The sequence below is a fragment of the Hippocampus comes genome, unplaced genomic scaffold (genome assembly GCF_001891065.2).
Source record: "Hippocampus comes isolate QL1 unplaced genomic scaffold, H_comes_QL1_v1.1 scaffold38, whole genome shotgun sequence".
Classification (NCBI taxonomy): domain Eukaryota; kingdom Metazoa; phylum Chordata; class Actinopteri; order Syngnathiformes; family Syngnathidae; genus Hippocampus; species Hippocampus comes.
Genome location: NW_017805716.1, coordinates 95,727 through 119,001, shown reverse-complemented (window position 1 = coordinate 119,001; position 23,275 = coordinate 95,727). Strand labels below are relative to the sequence as shown.

The following is a 23,275-nucleotide window of genomic DNA, read 5'->3' as shown; positions in this document are numbered from 1 at the left end:
TGTCTATCAGCTTTCAAAGAAAATGTTAGTGGGATCCCATCTCAAGCATTGTTTGAAATCTATACTCTCATGTTGGTCGACACTTTAATTTAATTTGAATAGTTACCATTTTTTCAGAAATTGCATATACAGCATCCGAAAAGAAAAATACATTAGATCATAAAACTCAATTTAAGTTGTCTTATTTCGTATTTTTTTTACAATAGGAGAACTGAGCATCTGTATTTTTCCTGTCACCTCGTTAACCGACTCTTGGTTTTATTTTGAAAGCCAGAACCGGACGTGGCTTTTGCCAGCATGCACTCCAGTGCGCTTGACGCCCGATCCAGCCAGGCGCCTGCGGTCGAAAAAAAAAAAGTCTCGTGAAGTGGGCGGGTTGAACTGAGGACGCGCGTGGACGCTACCAGCGAGTTTTTGGGAGGACGTCGGTCACGCAGGACGTCACATTGAAACATCCCGAAGTGTGTGTCTTTCATTCCGCTACAAGCTGCCCACGCACACGCACATCCCGGCCAAGTGAACCATGAGAACGCACGTATGGATTTACCAGGCGCTGGTGTGCGCGCTGCTCAGCATGCTGGATGCAGGTAAGACATGATGATGCCGAATCCTAGGCAACTTTATGCTCTATTCCCCACGCGCGATTTCATACGTGCATGTGTTGACATAATCTTTGAGAAGTGCAGAAAGTGTTTCACTCAGCGGGTTTTCCAACGGAGTTCAGCGTTGACTGACGCACGACTTGTTGCATGATGTTGAATGCGACTTGAAAGGAGAGAGGGGTTGTATTTGGAGCGTTTAATACGTGTTTGACACACATATTAAATATTTTCTCTGGCTGCGCGGTGAGACACCCTAACCCCCGAACCCCTGAAGAGGCCCTCTTATTACCTTGTATTTATTATTGGATGCTCCCGCCAGCTCAGTTGCTTATAACGCGCGAGGATGCTAGCTTGTTCACATAAAAGCTGAAAATTACTCCCGTAAGTAAAATCAACTCTCCACTTTTAGACTGTCGAGCTCATGCCAAAGCAACAAGTGACGCTGTAACTTTTTAACTGGGGTCAAATGAGCCAATCAAAAGCTTGAAGAAAGACATGGATGGAAAAGGCGCACTGAAAGTAATGGTGACAGTTACTTGAAAACTAAAATATTTCCATCTGGAAAATATATAAGCCAACATTCAGAGATAAACATTTTTTGGTGGGCGCCATTCATGTTTAAAAAAAAACAAAAAAAAAAACTTTCTCTGTGTAACTATGTCTCATGCTAAAAGACGTAACGCTCTCCTAAACCCCACAGGAATGGAATCATAATTGATATCATTGATAACAGCTGTATCTGTCCCACCATGTATTGGCCCCACCGCAGCCCACCCCGACGATCCGTGCGACTTGTTCACCGCAAAGTGCAGGTTAGGCCTTTGCCGAGTGTGAGGAAGAGCCTAAGTGAAATCTAATTGAGCAGCCTCGCCAGACATGAGGGCTGCAACAACACTGTGATGAGTGCCAGATGTGCTGCACTTGAGCCCAAGCATTAGGAGCACGTCAAAAAAAAAAAAAAAAACATTTCCAAGCATCTTTGCCACCAGGCTCGTGTCGCTTGTAAAGTGAAACGAGCATACGTTGTAACCGAAACCTGGTTCTGTGCAAGGTGGGGCTTTATTTATTTCTCCTCCCGGCAGGTGGAAGTGACCGCGGGAGGATTTGGGCTTTTGAATAACGGCGCTGTCCTCCTCGTGAACCCCCTCATCTGCACACATTGTCATTGCATCGCTTCTTTTCAGACGGTACTCGCTGCAAGACTGTCTGCCGAGGGCCCTTCGGAAACAAAGCGAGAGCGATGGCAATGTTTCAATTTGCTTGTCACTTTTACGGCGTTTACTCGTGCCATGTCTCCTCGCAAGAGTTTACGAGGGAATACATCATGCTAAGTACGATAATAGCTTCCAAATTGACTCCTTCTCACATTAGCAAAGTATTTTGTTCCAAAAAGCGGGACATTTGGTCAGAATTTGAAGGTGCTAGGGCTGAAAATTGGACCGCTGTCATTTGAAAGTGCAAAGGTCCCCAAAAAAACATTCGTCCATTTCTACAGCGTTGCAATGCTAGCGTGCCGGTCACATCGTCAGTTCTCAGAAAATGTTGATGTTATGTTTAAAAATTAAAGTTACACTTTGACGTAATAATATATCCCAAGTAATTTTAGATTTAATTAAAATTGAATAAAATGGTTGGCAAAATTGGCAAAATTCGGTTTTCGCAGTTCACACCAGAATGTATCATGCTAATTTTCTGGATTTTTCTCAAATGCAAATTTTCACTTTTGAATTTGGACTAGGGTGATGCCGAGTTTCTGAGTAACTTCTGACGCTAGCTTGCCGTTTTCCGCCCATCAGGTGACTGCCGAAAGAGCCGACAGTCTTTGCAGCGCTACGAAAAGTCCGAAAACCACCTGCTGGTCTGTGCCAAATGCCCGCAGTCGCCCGTGGTGCGCAACAGTCGCTCGCAGGAACACTGCGCCCGCAAGTGCAAGAAAGTCAAGAAGCACTTCAACTGCAGGTGAAAGTCCGACATTCCTTGCCGTTGCTATTTAGTTTATTTTTTTTTTTAATCAGCTGTTCATCTGCTCACGCCTTCCTGTGTGCAGGGCCTTCAACTTCCACAAACACAACAGGAAATGCCACTTGCTCCCCTTTGACCGGTTCAGCCACGGCGCGCAGAAGCAGCCCAGCGCCAACTTCACGCTGTACGAAAAGAAAGGTAAACACATCGGCCCGTTTGGCGTGACGCTATTCACGACTATTTACACATCGGGGAAGCGCACGGAGACGGCCGACATCCGCGTTGACACAACAAACCCGTTTGGAGAAGGACACTCGGCAGTGACGCGTAAACAAGCCCGTAAAGAATCTTTGTTTACAGTCGTAGCGCCATGCAGCCTGTGGAATCTAGCACTTGAGAATTTGCGGAAACTCCTATCCGCCGCTCCGATGACATTTACCGAACCCCCGTCAGTTGTTTTGGGCAGAACAAAAAGCTGCGATTGACCAAATATGGTCAAACCCCAAAACGTGATTGGAAAATCATGTAATTCGTAAGAATAATGCAATATGAATGGACACTTTGAAGCGGGTTTTCTCCACTCTGCTCAGATTACATAAGGGAGTGTGTCATGGGACCCAAGGACAACTACAGAGGGAGGAGGTCTTGGACCAAGTCGAACATAACATGTCAAGCCTGGTCTGATAATAACATCAATGAACACACGTAAGTACTCCCTCTTTTTATACCTTCAAAGTGTCGGAAAGTCGTGGCGACATCCGTGCTGGCGGGCTTGTGCAAAAAGAGTTCTTGAAAGGTTTCGGGTCAGGGACAAAAGTGTTATATCCCCTTTGCTGCATTTATACTGTGATTCCCCAATGCCACCACCAGGTGGAGCCGTTACTGCCTTTGGAAATGCGCCATTTTATTTTATTTTTTGTACCCTTACTAGCTTTGGTTGTCAACCATATGTTAATATTGCCTTTTTATGTAATCCAAACTCGGAAATGTATGGTTACTTTCATGTTACATCTTAGATTCTAGCGCACTAGCTGGCTAATGTTATTAGAAAGTCAAAGAAATTTTGGTGTCAACACTTTATTGCAATTTTGAATATGATGCCTATTTTTCGTCAAAGCGAAGACGCAACTGTAATACAGTTTTTTTAACGTCTTTTTCCGACTGCCTTGCCAAATCGTTCTGCGACTACAGAACAGAACATTTTCATCTGTCTACCTTCAAAATACAAGTGCTAGCAGGCTAATGCTAACGGCATGGACCAGTCAATCTGTGTTCTCTTAGTTTAGCTTTTTTTGCATGTTGATTTTAGCCCGCTTCTCACTAGCAGCGTTCATTAGTCGCATGCCGACAGTTTTGAAGCGCTTCGTCCATAAAAATGGCACGAAATGACATTTGTGACCTCTGATTTTTGACGGGATTTAGCGACGCCTAGGGCAAGCTAACCTTCCGCTGTGCTCCCACGTCAAAGCTCCCCGACTATTATGTTCATGCTTGATCAGACACAATGCCAAACCGGGGTGATTTCCCGCGATGTTTCCAACCAGGAATGTCCTTTGGACCTTTGGGAATTGAACCGTGTTGTCTGAGAAACTGCGTGTTGACACCCAGCGTTCCGTGAAGGGTGAAATATTTCACACTGCCCATAACTCAGCAAATTCACATGGACGCCAGGTGGTCAGCGCAAAAAAAAAAAAAAAACACCGCCCGAACTGGACATTTGTTCCTGTCCTAAATCACTCGTCCCCCAAGAATAATTTTTCATTAAAACTGGATCGTGACAGACAGTATTTTCAAGAAAATTTTACGATGTAATTGTATTTCATTTTTTGGTAGCGTTAGCATCTTTTACTTAATTGTTTGCGTTTGTTGGCTTTTAGCACTTATGAGTTGTTTTTACAGTCGTTAAAGCTAATCCAGAACGAATTTGTATTTTCTAGGTGTGAACACAACTGTGGCTCTGAATTAACTTGCCCCTTTCGTTAAGGTTGAAATGTGAACCAAAACTTGAAAACTTGATTCAACCTGGACAGCAGTTGAATTTGTCAAAAGTAGTCTGCCATGCTAGCTCATTTGTGCTAGCTACGGCTTTCATCTTATCCAAATTCAGTACCAAATTTTTTACAAGCCCAGAGCCCTTTTAAAATTTTTTTTAATTTTACATTTTGTCTCGTGCTCAAAAATGTATCGGAGAGGCTACAAGCTAAAACCCGTTCATCGATCTTCTTCAATGTCATTCTCAGCTGTCATTTTCAAAGTCACTACTTGTTTTACGACTCGAGAGGTCCGACTTTATGGAGTACGCCGTACCACGAGTCGTAAATATTACCCGTAGTCGCTTTTCGCAGGCGAGCGTTGCTTTGGCCGTGCCTTGCCAATGCGTTCAAAGTAAGTATGTGCGCATAGTAACACAGCGTATTGTAGAACGTGAACCGACTCTGGCAGCGAGATAAATTGGAGGGGTAACTGGCTAACATCTGTTAGCGCAGCGTCATTACGGCTAACTCGCGCTTCGTGCGGCAGCCTTTTATGGACTCTCGCCACATGCGGCCCGTGTTGTGTGGGGTACCTTGTACTACCTTGTAATACAATTTATTATCTACTGGAGTATGACATAAAAACGTTGACATTATAAAGAGGTTTAACACAAAGCAGATGTTTCGGGTTCTGGTGCTGCGTCGCTAAACGGGGGTGAGATTTTCGTGACATTTTTCTTTTGCGTGTGTGTGTGTGTGTGTGTGTGTGTGTGTGTTTCTCCTTGTTCTGCTTTGAATGATGTCGTGCATTAGTGTCAGAGCTTTATGTAAGCCCCGGAGCATAAGAGGGGAGAGGGCGGAGCAAGGTTAGAGTAAATTCCCCCAGGAGAGGAGTCGTCGCTGAGGGTAGAGTGTTCGGACAACCTGCTGACAGGCTGGAAAAACCCGTAGACCTTCGCTGTTTTTTTAATTTGCATTTGAAGTTCATGGTCAGTCCGCATCATCGTGATAATCCCGATTTCCACACCTCGCCCGTGTGAAATGGTGCGGTTCTGGTTCCGGCTATCGAACAGTGGCTTGACCGCGCTCACTCATCAGAAGGGGGGATTACATAAAAAAGGTGCAATCTGGGTTACGACGGCTTAGCTATCGCTTGGCGGGTCAATGTAGGCAATTTTTTCCTGGTCCTGTGAAGTCACACATTTGGACAAAGCGTATCGAGGACTTGTTTGGCATTGTTAAAAGCTCACACTCAAGTCTGGTTCTTGCGCCGCCACTTTCACGGCTGCTTGACTGAAATGGGGATTACGTTTAAAGGCGCTCGCAAAAAATGCCCGTCACGCTGGGTGATCAATCACGTCACGTTCCACGGCCACGGTTGCCCCTGCTCCTGTCAGGCTCCTTCACACATGAAGGAGCAGCGACAAGGTACCGCTAATGAAGCAAAGGTGACTGATTTTTGCATTCGATTGCCACGGTTTTTAAATCTCCTAGCTGGGGCCTTCATGCAAATGGGCTGTGGATTTATTTTGCTAGGTAGCGAGAGCGGAACCCCCCTCGCATATACACCGACCCGGTGGCTCCCTGAAATTTATTTGAGAAGCTTACGGCGCTCTCAAATGCACATTGCGTCCACTTCCCCTTTGTAGGTTTTACCCCGATAGATACCCAACGCAGGATTTGAGGGAGAACTTCTGCCGGAATCCCAACAACGACCCCGGTGGTCCGTGGTGCTACACCACCGATCCTAATGTGCGGGCTGAGGAGTGCGGGGTGCCGCGGTGTTCGGAGGGTAAGACGGTGCCAAATGAAAAAGCGATACGGGGCTTGCGGTTTTACCCATCAATAAATGTGCGGTTCAACGGCGCTGACAGACGTCTGCGTGGCGTGCAACGGCGAGCAATACCGAGGCAAAGTGGACCAAACCGAGAGCGGCAAGGAGTGCCAGAGATGGGACTCGACCCGGCCCCACAAGCATACCTTCCAGCCCAAAAAGTGAGTCCGCAAAACAGCCGCAGTGACTTTCAGCACTTTTTAACCTCTGCCATCCGTTCTCCCGCTCAGGTACAAGGACAAAGGCTTGGCGGACAACTACTGTCGCAACCCGGACAATCGTCTTCGACCGTGGTGCTACACCATGGATCCAAAGACTCCCTGGGAATACTGCAACATCACCACGTGTGGTACGAGGGCTGCGCCCACTCCCGATCACTCCTCCGTGAGAATTCATCTCGGCCCGTTTCAAGTCTGAAAATAGCCGCTTTGAGGAGATCAGAGAACACTCGAAGCAACGGGCAGACGATGGTTTGGGGTTTGTGGGGATTAATGGCGACAGAAGGGAGTGCTTGTTCTTCGCTGGTTTTGGCTTTTTCCCGCCGAGTTATTGTTTGCCGTCCCCAGTGTTAATGTTGTTGACGTGGCTTGGTTTTTCTTGTTCTGGGCGCCGCCCGATTGTTTTATTAGACTATTGTCAAAGGAACCCTTAGGAAGGGGAATCAAATCCAGAACAGGCCTGGGCAGAGTACCGGCTCAGGGGCGACATCCGGCCCGCTCGCCGTCTCTGAGAAGCCCTCACGACGACTCTGAAGTCAAAGTAAAACGTAAAATACCGTCTGGGTGCTTTTATTTTCGTCACAATAGAGTCACCACTGCATTGTTTTATATCCCGGTCAATAATTTTGTACTTTCCACGTTATATTTGGGAGTCCTGACTGGGAACAGTTATTGTGGGTTGGTGGTTGGCGCACCAAATTAAAATTTCTCAAGTGTAAAGATGTCATTCTAGGAACCGCTCATAATTCTTTTTAATTCTACACCATACGACTTCATTACGCTAACAGTGTATTTCCGGGCGCATGTTGCCAGCGTTGTACTTCTTCTTCTTTTTTTTTTTTTCATATAATACACTGGGTGCGTACCATGCACGCGATTTCACGATAATCTTTCTGGTTTTTGTTTGCAATTTATGTTGTCGGTTATTGAATTGCTTCGTTTCAAATTTTCAATCTAGCTCGCGTGCTAGTGGGATTATTTAAATACGAAACCCAAACCAAAATACTTTTTCTGTTTGCTTTTTGGTCGTGAGCTCGTTAGGTTGTTTGCCAGTTCACTTTGAGTTGCATATTGAGGATTTTTTTTTTTTTGGGGGGGGGTGTACATTTGTTTTTTATTATGACATTTTTATTTTTGCCATTGTATTTGAAATTATGAATGATGACTGTCCAAATCATTTTAATCACATCAACAAAAGGTTTTGAAATGTTTTTTTTGGCATTCTGAACGGGTCTCACATAAAAATGCGCCGCGGTGGTGGGAACATTCGCAACACACCAAGTGAAAAGATTCCCCCCGCGTTCGCTTCGGTGAAATGTACTCGCACACAAAATGCAAGCATCCTTCTTTGTTTCTGTCCACATGCATTGAATTAACAGTGCATCTAATGATTTACAGGCAGGGTGGGGCGTTGTGTCCAGATGTGTGTATCCCTCAATGGCGGCCCTCGCGCAGATAAAAACCACTGACCTGTGATGTTGCCTGGCATGCGTTACATCAAGAATCCTTTTTTTTTTCCTCTTCCCCTCCCCTGCCAAACACGACCTCGCCTTCTCCATCTTCTCTCGTCTCATTTGTCAAAGGCGAAAGAAACGCAGACAGAAATCTACGGGCGGAGTGGGATGGGGTGGTGGGGGGAGAAGATTCCACCTGAATGTGTTCAGGATCATTTCCTTGTGAGGATGCTTTCAAAGCAAGGGATTTCTACACTGGGAAGATCTCGTGTCCGATGTTGTAAATTTAACCTTCATAAGTTTGCGCAAAACAGAAAAGGTTCAACACGACCTTGAGATTTGCTTCTTGATATGGAAAATGCACTTTTTGGCATCGTGACTGAAAACGATAAGCTGTTTTTGGTTTTTTTTTGCCTATGGACGTGAGTGTGAATATAATTGTGTCATTCTCCATTACAGTATCTAGAAAACACTTTACAGTGAAGTAAGGTTTATTGGTTCAAAGTCAGCCTCCCCAAAAATGATTGAATAGTACACAAAAAAAAAAAAAATTGACAATTTTGCATGTTTTCGCAACGCAGGACCTCCTTAAGGGTTAAATGACTTCTTGTTATTGTGGATTCCCCATGTGAGGAAGAATGCCTTGCTCCTGAAATGATAACAGTGGCCACGCTGCGTTATAAACAAATGCAATAGGAATGGCTTCGAGTTCCTAAAATACAGTCCAATTAATATTTGACATGCAACATATTGATCGAAGGACTTTGTGTAAGGTGTTGTTGTTGCGGACGTCCCATCGCAAGGCGTCCGTGAGTGTTACGAATAAACAGCAAGCTTCCTATCAGCACGGTGGGGTTGGCGTGGCGGGCGTGCCGCTGTTTTTAATCATCCGTCTCCAGGTTAAACATGGCACATTCTTGCAAGGATTAATATCTTTCCCCCTCCTCCTTTTTTATTTATTTATTTTTCAAGAATCCGACTCCAGCGGGGATCCAGATGTGAACGCGACGACGTGGTGCGTCCGGGGAAAGGGTCAAGACTACCGCGGCACCATGAACGTAACTCCCGAAGGGGTGACGTGTCAGCGCTGGGACTCGCAGTTCCCCCACCTGCACTTCTTTCTTCCAGACAACTTCAAATGCAAGTGAGTCATGCGCATTTGTCCGACATCTTGGATTCAGCTAAGGCGCTCTCTCGGGGGGGGGGATCTCTTTATCCAGACTGTTGCCGTGACAAACATCCAAAAAGATGGCCTTCTCGTTTAAGAAAAAAAAATGTCCTGGTTTGTGTTTGCTTGTGCGCCTCCCAGGGACCTGCGTGACAACTTCTGTCGCAACCCGGATGGGTCCGAGTACCCCTGGTGCTTCACCAGCGAGCCCAACCAGCGCAGAGCCAACTGCACGCACATCCCCAGGTGTGGCGTCCAGGCATCCAAGAAAACCGGTAAATCACTCTCAGGCGTCAGACAACCTCATGGCCACGAGGCAAATCTATGGAGTCATCGAATAAAAACTGATGTTGAGTTAATAAACAAAATGTGTGTATGAGGATACCCCGTTGCATTTTACTAGAAGGAATAAAGCGACCCGCATTGGAAAGCGCTGTCACTTAGCATGTTTGTCTGCTCTCCGTTGAAGCAGACCACATGTGCTCTGATTCCTTTTGAATGTTTTATTGCCTTCGAGCGCTCTCGGCGCACTGCTAAAAAAGACCGCGGCGCGCCTCACGAGTGAGCCCACACACTCGCGCTCAATGATTGCAATTAGGCGCCGTAAGTGAAAGCTCGATTGCCACCCCACCCCCGCCCCGGGGGAGGGGAGAAATGTATTTGAAATACTCTCGTTCTTCTGTAGAGTGTTACGAGGACAACGGGGAGGCATACCGGGGCACCTTAAGCATCACTCGCTCCGGGATTCCTTGCGCCAACTGGTCCCTTCACATCAACAGGTAAGAAAAGTGGAGGTTAATTCATTTGGTATTTTTCCCCTCATCATTTTTGCTTTTTCAAGAGCGAACTATGGTTACATATGGTTTGTGCTTGGTTGGAGGGATGTTTTCAAAATTGTAAGCTGATCAGTCTGTCGCATTGTCATTCAAATCGGAGAAGTGTTATCCTTCCAGCGTTTGGCCTACTTATGATCCTTAACCAGAAGCTAACATGGCTATAGCCATGTGCCCCTACCCTAACGTTTCTGGAAATCTATTGCTTATTTCAGAGCCAACATAAGCGGCGAAACACTGGGAATGTTTCCTCGAGAGAGGGGGGGGGACATTCTTCACTGCTAACTGATGAGTGTTTGTTGACAAGCGGACAAGCCCCCCGTTTTTTTTTGTCCATGTGAAAATCTTTTTCATATGAATGGAGCTTAGCCGTGAAAACAAACAGTAAAAAAATACATATAAATATATGGGAAAATCAGGGGGGTTCCTCAGGGGTCAATACCAAGCCCAATTATTATTCCTGACACTTGCAGGTTGGAATGGCTTAATTTACAAGAATTTTAAAAGCCAAAACGGCACGGGAAGATGGACATGTTCCAGAGCAGACCCCTGACCCGCGGGAAGTGCTTGGCGTGGGGGGCAGATCAAAGCCAATCAGCTCCCCTCGCCAGCTAGTCTAGCTCCGTTTGAGGTGAGGGGTCGTCCTGGGAAGAAAAAACACCACAGCTTGTTTAACATTCTCCTGGGAAGTGAAATTATCTTCACCTCTTGACAAATTGCCGTGCTTCCGTGAGCATGGGCGTTTTTGTGTGTGTGTGTGTGTGTGTGTGTGTGTGTGTGTGTGTGTGTGTGTGTGTGTGTGTGTGTGTGTGTGTGTGTGTCTTGGTCCCATCCAGTAATGGCTTTTCAGGGATCGGCAAGAACAGGGTTTGCGCGCTCCTTGCATGGGAATTCTTCCAAGTGTGCGCGGTGGAGGACGTGGCTCCTGGCGGTCTGAGAGTGCATACTTTCAAAGTCCCATGAGCGCCATTGGCCAAACGCGCCGTTTCCTTCTACGGGCGCGCCGCAGTCGTTGAAATGCGACTTTCTTGCCCCGCTGTGGCCGTTCAGCGTGCAGTGTGTGTGTGTGTGTGTGTGTGTGTGTGTGTGTGTGTGTGTGTGTGTGTGTGTGTGTGTGCGTGCGTGCGTTTTGTGCTATCCACTGTTTGCCAAATAACAAACGGAACATGAGTATCTATATTTGTGTGTTTTACAGCGGGGATTCTCACTCTACACTATCCCATGTAGGGCTGGACAAGAACTACTGCCGCAACCCGGACCGAGACAAACACGGCCCCTGGTGCTACACTGACCCGAACACTCGCCTGGCTTGGGACTACTGCAAACTGAAGCACTGTGAGTGGAAGTATTTGTTTTATGATTGGGGATCTCCCAAAGTGAAAATTTTGATTTCCAAAAATGGACTGCAGTCTGTTTTGGAAAGCGGCATTCTATGCTCTGTGTGAATCAATGAAGCTCATTCCAGTCTGAAATCGCAATGTGTTGATCTGCTGTTGTTAACTAGTCAACCGAAAATTTCACTCATGCTTTGCCAATTAGGCGTCCTTATCCGGTTAAGCTAACGGTGCTAGCTAATTGCTCCCTTTTGTAACGTGTTCAATGGTTTCTATGTCACGCAGCAGTCTTACTCTGCTGCCTCTTCTTCTTTGTTGATGGTCGACTCGCTCTGCAATCCGTCACGCCTTGGTGTCCATCACGATTTGTTTTGCATTATTTCCTTGTCACTTTGACATGGCGCATGACCGCAACCTTCACAGGCACGCCGCCGTATCTCTCATATCAGGCTCGGAAAGCTTGGGCTGCCTTGGCATCTGTAGCTAAGAAAAAGGTCAGTGATGTCACTGGGCCTCAGTAGAACAGACGACGTGTGTTGGTGGGAACTCTCCGGCTACCCCTTCAAGCGACGGCGCACAAATCCTCATTTTTGGCCTCGGGACCAAGCGTTTGATCTGTGCTCGGTCAGCACGTTAGGTTCCAAACAGCGCACAAACCTTCTGTTGCTGGCGTTGCGTTGGGAATGTGAGGAATGTGCAGCAGGTGTCGGGTGTGTTTTGACACCTTCCCTGCACCTGGCTAATGACTGATGAAAGCAGATCTGGGTAGCTGACAGTGCAACAAGCAGCATCTTGTGCTGCGAGGTTTCCTCTGGGAAAGCGGAAGTTCTTCCAGTGTGCGCTCTGCCATCCTCTTGATGTGAACTGTCCACTTGCCAAGAAGACGGTACGCCCCGCGCACTGCCAAGAATGTCAACAAGGTAGCGCGCAACACTGCCGAACGTCAGAGGAATGCCTCCGGGCGGCAGATGTGCTTGATAGCTTTGACTTTCCTGTCAAAGTAGGAATAATTCACCGCTTGGATTTTGGAACCATTTTCCGATCAATCCTGACAGGGCAATGTCAATTTTTTTCATTAGCCAGAGTGTCAGTTGTAATCATTTTGACGCAGTGGAATTCATTCATTCCACTAGTGGGACCGAAAAGGTGACGTGGTTTGTTGAGAATTTCCGTAAAAATAACGGAGTCTCTTCTTTGCTGCCTAAACGGGTTGCTGTTGAAATCATAAAAGTCAGTTTTGAGCCATGGGATGACTTGGTTGATTGTGAATCGCTCGAATGGGAATGAAATTAATTTGCTGCATAAACAGGTCAGACGGCAGTTGTGACAGCCGCGTAATGTAAATAATATGAATCAATAAAAAACATACTCATACAATTTATGGTTTCGTGAATATTAGTCAATACGATGAAACGTTATTGCATGAATATATCACATGAGTGAAATAATCAATTTAACTCATTCAGTACCAGCCAATTCTGGACCAAGTCTGAAAAGATGTTTAAAAACATCTTTGGGAGTGAATGAGTTAATTCGTTTTAAATCATAAATGTAATTCTTGGGGGGGGGTTGTTTGTTTTTCGTGGCGGACGATTTAATTTATTGCCTTTGCAAAAGAATGGACAAACGATATAAAAGTGAAACAGAGCCTTTGTTGAATGTGTTCGCCACATGTATTAGCCCACATGTGACTTTGTGGCTATCAAACTGTCAGCCTTGAGCAGAGCAAACATTCATATTCGGTCTTGACCGTCTGCATGTAATTTGTCGCTCATGGAAAAGCCGTTTGTTGTCTATCACATCTTGCAAATTGTACAATTCACTTCCTAATTCCTGCACATCTTCATTTGCTCATTTCAGGTGATTCCACGACACCCGTGCCTCCAAACGGTGAGTATTTTTTACCCCCTCTCCCTACTCGCTTTTGGGGCCCACATGTTGTGACGTCCACTCTCAACCCCCGTGAAATCCAGCGACGCAAACGCCACCTGCTCCGGCCCCAACCGTCCCCAAGATCTCGTGCTTCGTTCACATCACCACTCGCATCGTCGGGGGCCAGCAAGTGCGAGGAACGGATGGCAGCTGGGTCGTCAGCATCCAGAGAGAGTGAGATGCTCTGTTTCTGGTTGCTATTGTTATTTTTGTCGGGCCGCCCCGGGGGAGTCACAAAAAATGTGTTTTGTTTTGTTTTTTTAATTGCTGTCGTTATAGGAAGATCCATTTATGTGGAGGGTCTTTGATCCGAGAAGATTGGGTGTTGACGGACCAGCAGTGCTTCACATCCTGGTACCACCTTTTTAAGATTTTGATTTATCCTCTTTTAATCCCGACTAGTTTGGGCATGCATACGTGTTTGTTAAATAACATGCCCCGAAAGAAAGTTTTTTTGTTTTCAAATACGTTTCTCAGCGTTCCCGACCTGAGGGAGTACAGCGTGCAGGTGGGCCTGCGCCACCTGAACGAGTCGTCGCGTCACCCCAGGCTCGGAATTTCTCGCCTTATCTGCGGCCCGGAGGGATCCAACCTGGTCATGCTGAAACTGGCCAAGTGAGTTGCCAACATTCCTCCACGCGAGCGCCATTTGCTCCGTTTTCAATCAACGCGGTGTGACTGTGATTAATGCGCATTCCAGCCCCGCGCCCGTGTCCGAGGGCGCCACCACCATCCATCTCCCCGTCCAAGAATGCCACATCACCGAGGGCACCAACTGCACCATGTACGGATGGGGCGAAACCAGAGGTAGTCTTTTTTTTTTTTTTTTGCTTTCGCTCATATTGAAAAACAAAAGTCTCCCTGCAACCGTTGTGCCTTGCGCGCATAGATAGGGAACGGGAGCGGGCGCTGAACGTCGTGACCATGCCGATTGTGGACGACGACAAGTGCTCCCGGATCAAAGGGGACGCCGGAGAGAGCAGGATATGTGCTGGAGGCAAGAGAGGAGAAGGCGTGTGCGAAGTAAGGGGCGCCTCAACTTGCTTGTTGCTAGGCAGATTTCATAGAGCGGTCACAAATCAGGACGGATTCATGCTCAACTTGATTTAAATAATTTCCCAGAACACTAAGGAATCGTAGACACGGGAACTGAAACATATTTATTCCGCTCAGCAGCCACCCAACTCGACTCATTCGCTGACGCCCACGTCACTCACCAGGCGAGGCCCCATCTTTAAATCCAGCGCACCAATCACATATGCAGAATGAGAAGATGGTGATCCCAAGTGGACAAAAAAAAATTACATTCCCATATTGTTCTTTTACTATTAATAGCAAACACTTCCATATTTAGCCCATATTTGAATCACAACTCTGTATGAAATCTTAAAAAAACAGATAGCTGGTTGTCACTCTGAGCTCGTCCTAATGCTGATTTATTTTTAGTTTTTAATTACATTTTTTTTCCCCCTTTTGCCAGAAAGACAACGGTGGTCCGCTCGTGTGCCAGAAGCAGGAGCGCCGCGTTGTGATGGGCGTGAGCATCCAGCGCACCAAGTGCGCGTCGTCGCGGCCGGCGCTCTTTGTCAACGTGGCGTTCTACTCGCAGTGGATTTACAAAGTCTTTAAGCTTTACCCCAGCCCCGACACGAACTGACAGACCAGGGCCGGAAAAAAAAAAAGGAGGATGTTTTTTTTTTTTTTTCTTCAGGGAAAAAAAAATTGCAGACGACCAAATGGAATCTCCACTATGCAAATGAAGATTGAGTGAAGCGAAGCGTGACTAAGAATCGTCTCCTGGAATTTACTTGAATACTTGGATGGTGGCCCGTGAAGGACAAGAAGCTTGGGCGGGCGATCAAATGCTGCTTTCATGCTCCGATCCGAGGTCTCGTGCTAATGCTTGTAGCATGAGCGAGCGGCGGCTCTCGCCAAGGCAAACACGCCTCTGCGTTTTTGGAGGGAACCGCCGTGGCCCCTGGCGGGCTGTGTGCGGTCACTCGGATATTTTTTTTTCCTCTTTCACGCAAAGTGGAGCTCTATGTACATAGCGGGGCGGATTTTCGGACGCGAGTTTATGGGTCTCATAGATCCCACTCCCCTTCCCATCACTTCTTCGCGCCGCTGATGGTGTTTGATATATTTAAAAGAAAGAGGTAGCTTGGCTGTATTTATTGTCGACTGCAGTCCAAATGGTTTTGGAATTAATTAAGACCAGATGAGCACAAAAAAAAAAAAAAGAATCTGCAGCCTGATGGTTTGCTGTTAAAATGAAGTCATTTCTGGCTCGAGGCTGTGTCAGTTGGATGATTATTCATCCTATTTTGGTAAAGCTTTGGACCCTTTGCTTCACCACATCTGGATCAGAACAAAAACAATAAAAGAAGCGTCATGGAGCTTTTGAAGGAATAGAGTGGAACTTGTCAGCTATGCAAAAAAAGGAATTCAGAACATTTAAGTTAATATATATATTTTTTAATGAATAATAACAATTAGGGCGCGACCGATTCATCAGCAGGCCGATTTAATCGGCCAATATTATCTCTTTTAAAATTGCCCCAAATGGATCAATATTTTGCCTTACAACACAAGGCGAGGCTGATACTCAAAAATTCCCTACCAAAACAAAAAATGAATTGGCAAAAAAATAAAATAAAAAATTAGCCGACTGTGGACAATTACGCCGTGTTGTAAACTTTAAAATAAACGCTCTGCCTATACGCTAATTCATATCTTTATTGTTGTGTACGTAAAGGGACCAATAAAGAAGTTATTTTATTCATGATATATTTTTCCTCCATCGGTCGGTTAATTGGTTAGCAGAATTTTATTCTGCCAAATATCAGCAATGGCCTCAAAAAAATCAAGATCGGTCGGGCCCTAAGTTCCTCAACTGACTGTGGCTCAATCCAAATCGGAAAATATCGGTTTTTTTTTTTTTTTTGTCTTCTACTACATGTTCATTTTGTACGAACTCTTATTTAATTGACCGACAGTGTACATTTTTGTAAATATCACATGGTCATATTTTGTAATTTCACAGCAACTGGCTGAATCTATTTTTTATAATGTCTATCAAAGCTGCTATTTTTTGGCCCCCTACGATTATTTGGTTTTGTGTTTTGTTGCGCTTTGCTATTTCCATTTTAATAAAACTGAAAAAAAAACAAAAAAACTTTGCAGTGAGACGCAATCGCCTCTTGCTGGGATGATTTATGAAATGATTCAATGTTGCCAAATGATCCACAGTGATGATACTAATTTTCATATTTCTTCTGTTTTGTTGCAGGAAATAACTACAAGAAGTGTGAGATTTGGAATTGGATTTCAGGTTCATACTCCCCCCCGGCTATCCTTCGGTTGACAATAAGAACACCAAAAATAGTCACGGATCATTTCCCTGGCGCTAGCATGTGGACATGTCATTTACTTCTGCGAATGAGCCGTGGCGTTACGATTAGCGGCTACCGACTTTCTGGATGTTAACCGTGCTTGTCCAGTCGTTCAGCCATGCTTTTATTACCATCACTTATGTCAATAAATCTCAATTCTTAAAACAAAACAAAACAAAAACACATTTTATTGAAATGATTGCAAAATCATTGAGGCAGATAAGTGTGATCTGTGTTCTTCCTGCAGGTGGTGCTGCAGGTTAAATCCAGGCCTTATCTTGTGCGGCGCGGAAGAGGTGACGTTGAAGTCCGCTGTGGTGTTGCACGCCCTGGCGCCTTTGGGGTGCTGCTGAGGAAGTGAGGGGACCCCGGAGGCACTGCCGGAGATGCACGTGGAACATCCGAAACCTGATGACGGGTTTCACAACAGAAATTGGAGGTTAGTGGCACGGCGTAGGCTTTTAATGGGGATGCGGGGGTAGCAACATGCTAATGCGCAATGGGAAACGACATAGACAGGCTAACAGATAGCATCTCTGTGGTGATGTCATCACACCTTAGGAAGTTTGAACACAATCACCAATACATGTCGACAAAAATTACTTTGTGTCTGCATGACTTTATTATACTGCCCCCCAGTGGCCAAATCGCGTACACCAGAAGCAGATGACAGTTCAATTTCTTCACATTCGACACGTAATTTTGTTGTTATAAAATTGAATATTAGAGTGTGATTTACCATATTAAAAAAAATACTACCTTTTTGTTTTTATTTTAAGTGGGGGGCGGGGGGTGGACTTTCATTATTATTACTCATATTAAGTACATTTTCGGACAATTTCTTCCCGTATTTAAGCACAATGTCAACGCTCGAACTGCGCATGATGGCTTCAATATACTTTTTAGGACTAAAACCTGCCTTAATTTCAATGAACACATAGGCTCACTACGCTCCTGTATTTTAATCTCAGTCATATTTTTAGATGGGCTAGAAAGTTGGAGTGAACTTTACGAACCTGCGTCACCGCTGGGAAGCATCCGATATGCGCCGTAGTATGATGGCCCAGTCGTCATCTACCAGCATATTAAACGGCATAAATGTTAGCATAACCAATGGACGTTTTTTTTTTTTTTTTTGTGCGCATGAGTTATTACCTGTGGAGTTTGGGCGCTCCTTTGCACATTGGGACATACGGCAGCTGAGAAGGACAAAATACTTGAGCACCATCGTAAGTTTCTGTTGCAATTCGACAAACTTACTTTGTTGGACTTGCCTCCTCCATTTGGCGCGTCTGTTTGAGAACCACACCTTTTCGTGGAGACACAGCAAGTTCAGTTTCGGGAATTAGCGACTTGACCGGAAGTATTTTCTTCTCCGACCTTGATGGTGTCCTCGGGAAGTCGGGTCTGGGCTGAGAGTTTCTCTCTTGTGTACACGTCAGCGTACTGGCTGTGGGAAAACTCTGCAGTATAAACAGAAGAAATTAGATATGTATTTTTTCCTCTCTAGTGTTGTCATTCATTGTCACCTTCTTCCAAGACTTTGCTCTGCTCTGGCGTGAAAGTGGTCCGGATTCTCTGGTGGGCACCTTTGGGATTGCGCGGACTGGATTCTTCTTCTTTGGTGGTGTAAAAACCTGCCAAACGTTAGGTCAACTCACGGGAAATTGCAAACCTTTGCGACTGATTGACACGCCTGTAAAGATTGATACTGTACTGTAATTGCGCATGAGTGCCACGAGATGGCGACAAAGGGTTACATTTTCTCGATGTAACTCCTCATACTCTTATGTTAAAACTGACAAACCTGCTCTAAAAAATGATTACAACTAAATTTAAGAAAACTAAAATCCAAATGATATAAAAATGACCTATAACGAAAAATCCAAACTTAGTATTACTGTGGTGAGAACTTACTGTGTTCAGCCCTCCATTGTGTGTCGCTCCATGGTTCCTGCTCCAAGGGGAGCCTCCTTAAAATCCGGTTTATGGACGACACCTTAGGAACCACAAAACATATCAAAATACATCTAAATGTCTTTAAAATAGGAAAAAAAACAACTTACGCTGGGAACTCTGGAGGCCTTGCAGCTCCTGGCGGCCAGCAGGCTTTTCCTGATCTCCCAGGCGAAAATGGACGGATTGTCCCGCTTGTGCTGTACGATGGCGGCAATGACAGCGGGCATGAGGAGGCGCCGGGCCCCCGCCGATTGTCTTGGGCTGGACGAGGCCGGTGAGGCGGTAGCGGCTGAGGATTTTACTCACGCAGCCTGTTGACACCTGGAAAAGACGCACTTTCCCTAAATTTTGGCAAAATAAATCACAGTGGTCTCTTGAGATACGATTGACCGGACTTTGGATCCCAAACTATTCCAACCCCTGCTCCAAATACCCGCAGAATCCTCGAGATTTGACTCGGTCGCACCCCCTCCGAGGCCAGCTCCACCATTTTCCTCCTCTTGGAGTCCGGGAGAGGTCTGCCGTTGAGGAACGTCCCGCCCAGTTGATTAACACTTCCACCTCCTGTTAAGAAGAAAAAAAAAACCCACACAAAAACAACCATCAACTCCCTCGTAAAATCACCTTCTCAAAACATAACCAAAAGTATAGTCGACCTTGATTTGCCTGCTCCAAATGTGTCCCGCACATCCTGGTTCGAGGTGCGGGTGACTTGTGGCGGCGGTGACGCTTCCACGGCTCATTTATAGCTCCTCGTGTGCATGACGTTGAGGCACCTGAAATGTCAATATTGGCTATTTCAATCTGGAATTGGGGGGTCAGGGGTGGGGGGGCGTTATATTAGATTAAATGCTCACTAGTGGGGATTCAAAGAAGCAAAAAAAAATGTCACGTCACACACAATGTCTACAAATGTCAATTTTCAACTTGACATAATGGTGCGATGCCGCTTCACCGTGTTTGCTTTGAAAGCTGAACTCCACTCCAAGTACAAATTCTTTGGTAATTTTTAAAAAATAAGCTAACATATATTTCTTTGACAGTACAAATGTACATTTCCCACCTCTTCCATAGGTTTAATATGACAAGATAAGGATTTCGACTGACAAAAATGACTGAACCATTCGCCTATGTTCTTTTTCCACTTCATTTTTTTTTTAAATGGGAGACATTGTACAATTACGTTAATAAAAACTACATTCCGTCCGTGCCATTTTAAAAACGTATTATATTCTTAACTCTGAAAAGTGTGACAAATAAGAACTATGACGTGTGGCTACCGATTGGCTGTCGTTGAATGCGCAAATGATGCCTTCATGTTAGTTGGAAAAATGACTTCCCCCGCCAGATATGACACACGTCGAGGGAGAAAACGACTCTTTCCGCGGTTTCAACGTTCTGATATGTTCATGTCCTCTCAGGGGTGGTTGGTCACATGACCTTCGCATCCTTTTCCCACGTGCTGCGTTCAAGTGTGTGAAGATGATGAAGCAGCAGCCAGGAGCAGGATATCCATAAAGCAAACATTTGGAAATGTGCCCCCAAGGACGAGTGCCATATGGTAAAGTGCTTTTGATCCACTCGTAAATCCACCCCGGAGTGCCTTTATTACATTTCCCCTGCGAACGTCAACAAATCGGGACGGAGGAGGGCCAACGCGCGAGGGCACCTCGCTTGCGGGGGGCCCAAAATCACCCTCACAGATGTTCCTTACGCTGCCCGCTAGATAAAATGTGCTGTAAACGTCCCTAAGGGAAATATTTGACGAGCAAATATTAGTCCATGCATGCGCGTCGCGGTCCGTGCAGCGGGGGGAGAACAAAAAAAAAAAAACGCGTGGCGCGGTGGTGACGAGACTTTGGGAGGCCTTGTCTTGTTTGGTGACTAATTGAATATCATTAGTTGGGTCCACACAGATGGAAGTGCTCGATGATTTTTTAAAAGAGCCATATGGCGCAAATTATACATTAACCACCTGTGAGTGGACACACACACACACAGACACAGACTCCCTCCGTGTGTGTGCGTGGAATGAATTCGAGCCAGTTTGGATCTCCTTGCCAACCAGCGCACCTCCAATCGGGTCAGCCATTTCTTTGATTGCAGGCTGTCGTTGATTTATTAACTTTTATTGCGTAGCGTGTGCGCCCGCAGAATCCCACGAACGCGTCGCTGTTTGATTTGGAAAGCTGCGCCTCGCCTGTGCGTAAATTTCAACCAGGCTCGGGATTGATCGACTTTGAGGGGCTCCACTATGCCCCCCGTGCCCCCCAAGATGGAAGAGGTTCGAATGACGCGTGCAGGGTGGTTGTATGGGGGGTTCAACACGTAAATCCACGTCGATTGTGCCACGGAAGCGACGGGAAAGGAGTCCAAATCGCCCGCGTAAAAGGCGAGGAAAAGCTCGCCGATGCGCGCCACCCAAGGAGGACTGTGCGTAAAAAGATAGCACGTTCCTTGTCACAGCGTCCGTTTTACGTGAAAAAGGAACACACATCTGCCATAGAAACACGCATTGTGTTCATATCAATTTATGATGAGCTTTTATATTGAGCGCAAAATATGAATTGCCGAATTTCAAGAAATGTTATGCTTGTTTTGTTTCAGTATTTTACTCTGCAGTCGCCTAAAACGTCATTTTCCGTCGCCGTAAATGTTCAAAAATGCCATTTGTGTTGCACTCATTCGCCAAGTTGTTCCAAGACTTTTTGCCATTGATGTGTCATAACCGAAACAAACGTGAAAATTGTCCAAACAAAGCAATTACCATAGTATGATTTGTTTTTACAGGTGTCTGACTTGCACAAAAGACACATCAAAAATTCATATAAGAACTCACAGTGTTCTCATGCTTTTGCAAGATTTATATTTGAATTAGTAATGTGATTTTAACTCTCTGGCGACTGTCCGCTTATCTTCACAAGGGTCGTGGGCATGTCCCAGCTGTCTTCGGGCAATCGGCGGGGGACACCCTGAACTGTTTGTCAGCCAATCGTAGGGCACGCATAGACGAATAACCATTCGCGTTCACGATGACACCGAAGGACAATTTCGAGTGTTCCGTTAACCTGCCATACACGTTCTTGGAATGTGGGAGGAAACCGGAGAAAACACACGCAGGCACGGGGAGAATAGGCAAAGTCCACACAGGAAGAAGGCAGGAGCCAGAATCGAACCCTGCACTGAGGCGGACATGCTCACCGTGCCACCCTACATTAATGAGAAACCTTTTTTGTTGTTGTGCGTGTGTGTGTTTGAAAATGATGTCAAGCAATGTATTAGAACTATTGAACAATAGACAAATTTAGACGCACACAAACCTTTGTGTGCATTTTATATATTTTTGTAATGTAAGTTTATTTTTTACTTTGTCACCCCATGGCTGTTATGTATGTTCTGAGTTCTTACATAAAATTTGCTGGGGGTGAAGGGGCTGTACAAGTATGAAAAATATGTAAGGGCAAAGGTTTGAACATACAAAATTAACAAAACAGCGTTGTTTTACAAATGTAGTTAGTAGGAGTTACCACAAGGTGTCACCAGCGACCCAGCGCTCCAATATGTATAGAAGAAAAGAGTTGTAATTGAATGTGTCATGTAAATGACAAAAAATAAATTGTTGGAGTAGCGCCAGTTTATAAATATTACAAACTATATTTAATACCATATATTTATTTTTTGACTACATGAACGACGCAAATCTGTTTTTAAGCTCTCAGTCAAGAAACCACACTCCTGACGTCACACATATTAAAAAAAATACAATTCTTAAAGGTAAAATAAAACATCGGGAATCATAATTATGTATTTAAAACAGACATTTAAAAATAATGTTTGTAAAATACAATAAGTATTACGAAATTGAACATCGCTTCCATCAATGCTGACGTGTCTCACGCACTGACCCGGAAGTGCTTCTGCGTTTTCCTTGCGACGCCCGGATTCTTCCCCGTTCACTCCTATGCATTCCGGACCGGAAGTAGCTTGGTTAGCTAAGTGACGTGTATGCGTAAATGACACGGTCTTCTTCCGGTACGACGTGTGTGTTGACCAACGCGCAAGCCTTTTTCTCTCTTGGCTTTCTGGAGAGCAGTCACTCCTCCGGTGTCCCAGCTTCCTTTTCCCGTCTACCCCTCTCTGTCTTACGGCGACACACAAACTTCTAAACCGCTGGACATGGCATCTGTTTCGGCTCCTGCTCAGGCGGTCTCCGCTCCCTCCGCTGGGCTCCAGCGAGGGATAGTTAAGATGGTAAGAGCCCCCCTCATGTGTGGGCGCTAGTTAGCCAGCTAGCTTCCGCGACTCGGATACTGTGGAATTACATTTAGGATCCAACCGCGCCGTCAGCGAATTCAAAGTGTATTCAACGTAGGTCCTGTCAGTGTGTGTTATCAGAAATGCGCTGGAGCCGGCAGCTAACGTTAGCTCACTGCTAACGAGCTCCTGCCAAATGACGTTTGGAGCAGGCGTGAAGTGATTCTCAACTTGCGAACGCGCTACGTGGCGAGTGACAGGCAACTTCGGACGCCCCTGCGTGGGGTTTTCAAAGCGGAAAGCGAATTACTCTCGTCGCGTGCTCGTCTCCCCAACCGCGACAGATGTGAGCTTTCCCAG

At 45.6% G+C, this 23,275-nt stretch overlaps 3 protein-coding genes across 5 annotated transcripts in view; 2 read left to right on the top strand and 1 right to left on the bottom strand.

The window, feature by feature from the left end:
- Nucleotides 1-270: 270 nt before the first annotated feature.
- Nucleotides 271-15,685, top strand: LOC109523797 (hepatocyte growth factor-like). 2 transcript variants are annotated; one of them, XM_019883209.1, is made up of 18 exons: nucleotides 273-587; nucleotides 2,399-2,561; nucleotides 2,650-2,762; nucleotides 3,155-3,269; nucleotides 6,187-6,329; nucleotides 6,412-6,532; nucleotides 6,602-6,720; nucleotides 9,016-9,187; nucleotides 9,353-9,486; nucleotides 9,897-9,990; nucleotides 11,240-11,379; nucleotides 13,239-13,268; nucleotides 13,352-13,484; nucleotides 13,590-13,664; nucleotides 13,788-13,925; nucleotides 14,011-14,117; nucleotides 14,200-14,333; nucleotides 14,791-15,685. In XM_019883209.1, exons 1-18 carry the CDS (start codon nucleotides 524-526, stop codon nucleotides 14,965-14,967), a joined length of 2,172 nt encoding a protein of 723 aa, XP_019738768.1. In that variant the 5' UTR covers nucleotides 273-523; the 3' UTR covers nucleotides 14,968-15,685. The 2 variants fall into 2 exon arrangements, with proteins under 2 accessions (XP_019738769.1, XP_019738768.1); XM_019883210.1 differs by lacking the exon at nucleotides 14,791-15,685 and having other exon boundaries at nucleotides 271-587; nucleotides 13,239-13,272; nucleotides 14,200-14,311.
- Nucleotides 15,686-16,868: 1,183 nt separating this feature from the next.
- On the bottom strand, nucleotides 16,869-19,361 carry LOC109523760 (paired box protein Pax-6-like). Its single transcript, XM_019883137.1, is given in 11 exon segments — nucleotides 16,869-17,110; nucleotides 17,719-17,776; nucleotides 17,858-17,901; nucleotides 17,963-18,011; nucleotides 18,083-18,165; nucleotides 18,232-18,339; nucleotides 18,620-18,701; nucleotides 18,769-18,901; nucleotides 18,903-18,982; nucleotides 19,095-19,225; nucleotides 19,318-19,361. Coding segments are annotated over 11 exon segments (1,023 nt in total). The 5' UTR covers nucleotides 19,352-19,361; the 3' UTR covers nucleotides 16,869-16,889.
- Nucleotides 19,362-22,679: 3,318 nt separating this feature from the next.
- The window catches only part of snd1 (staphylococcal nuclease and tudor domain containing 1), an 83,868-nt gene continuing 83,272 nt past the window's right edge, over nucleotides 22,680-23,275 (top strand). The window contains exon 1 of one of the 2 annotated variants that reach the window (XM_019883198.1): nucleotides 22,680-22,912. In XM_019883198.1, the coding sequence (XP_019738757.1) occupies nucleotides 22,838-22,912 (75 nt within the window). In that variant the 5' untranslated portion in view covers nucleotides 22,680-22,837. The remainder of the gene's footprint in view (nucleotides 22,913-23,275) is intronic. The other variant, XM_019883197.1, reaches the window with a different exon arrangement.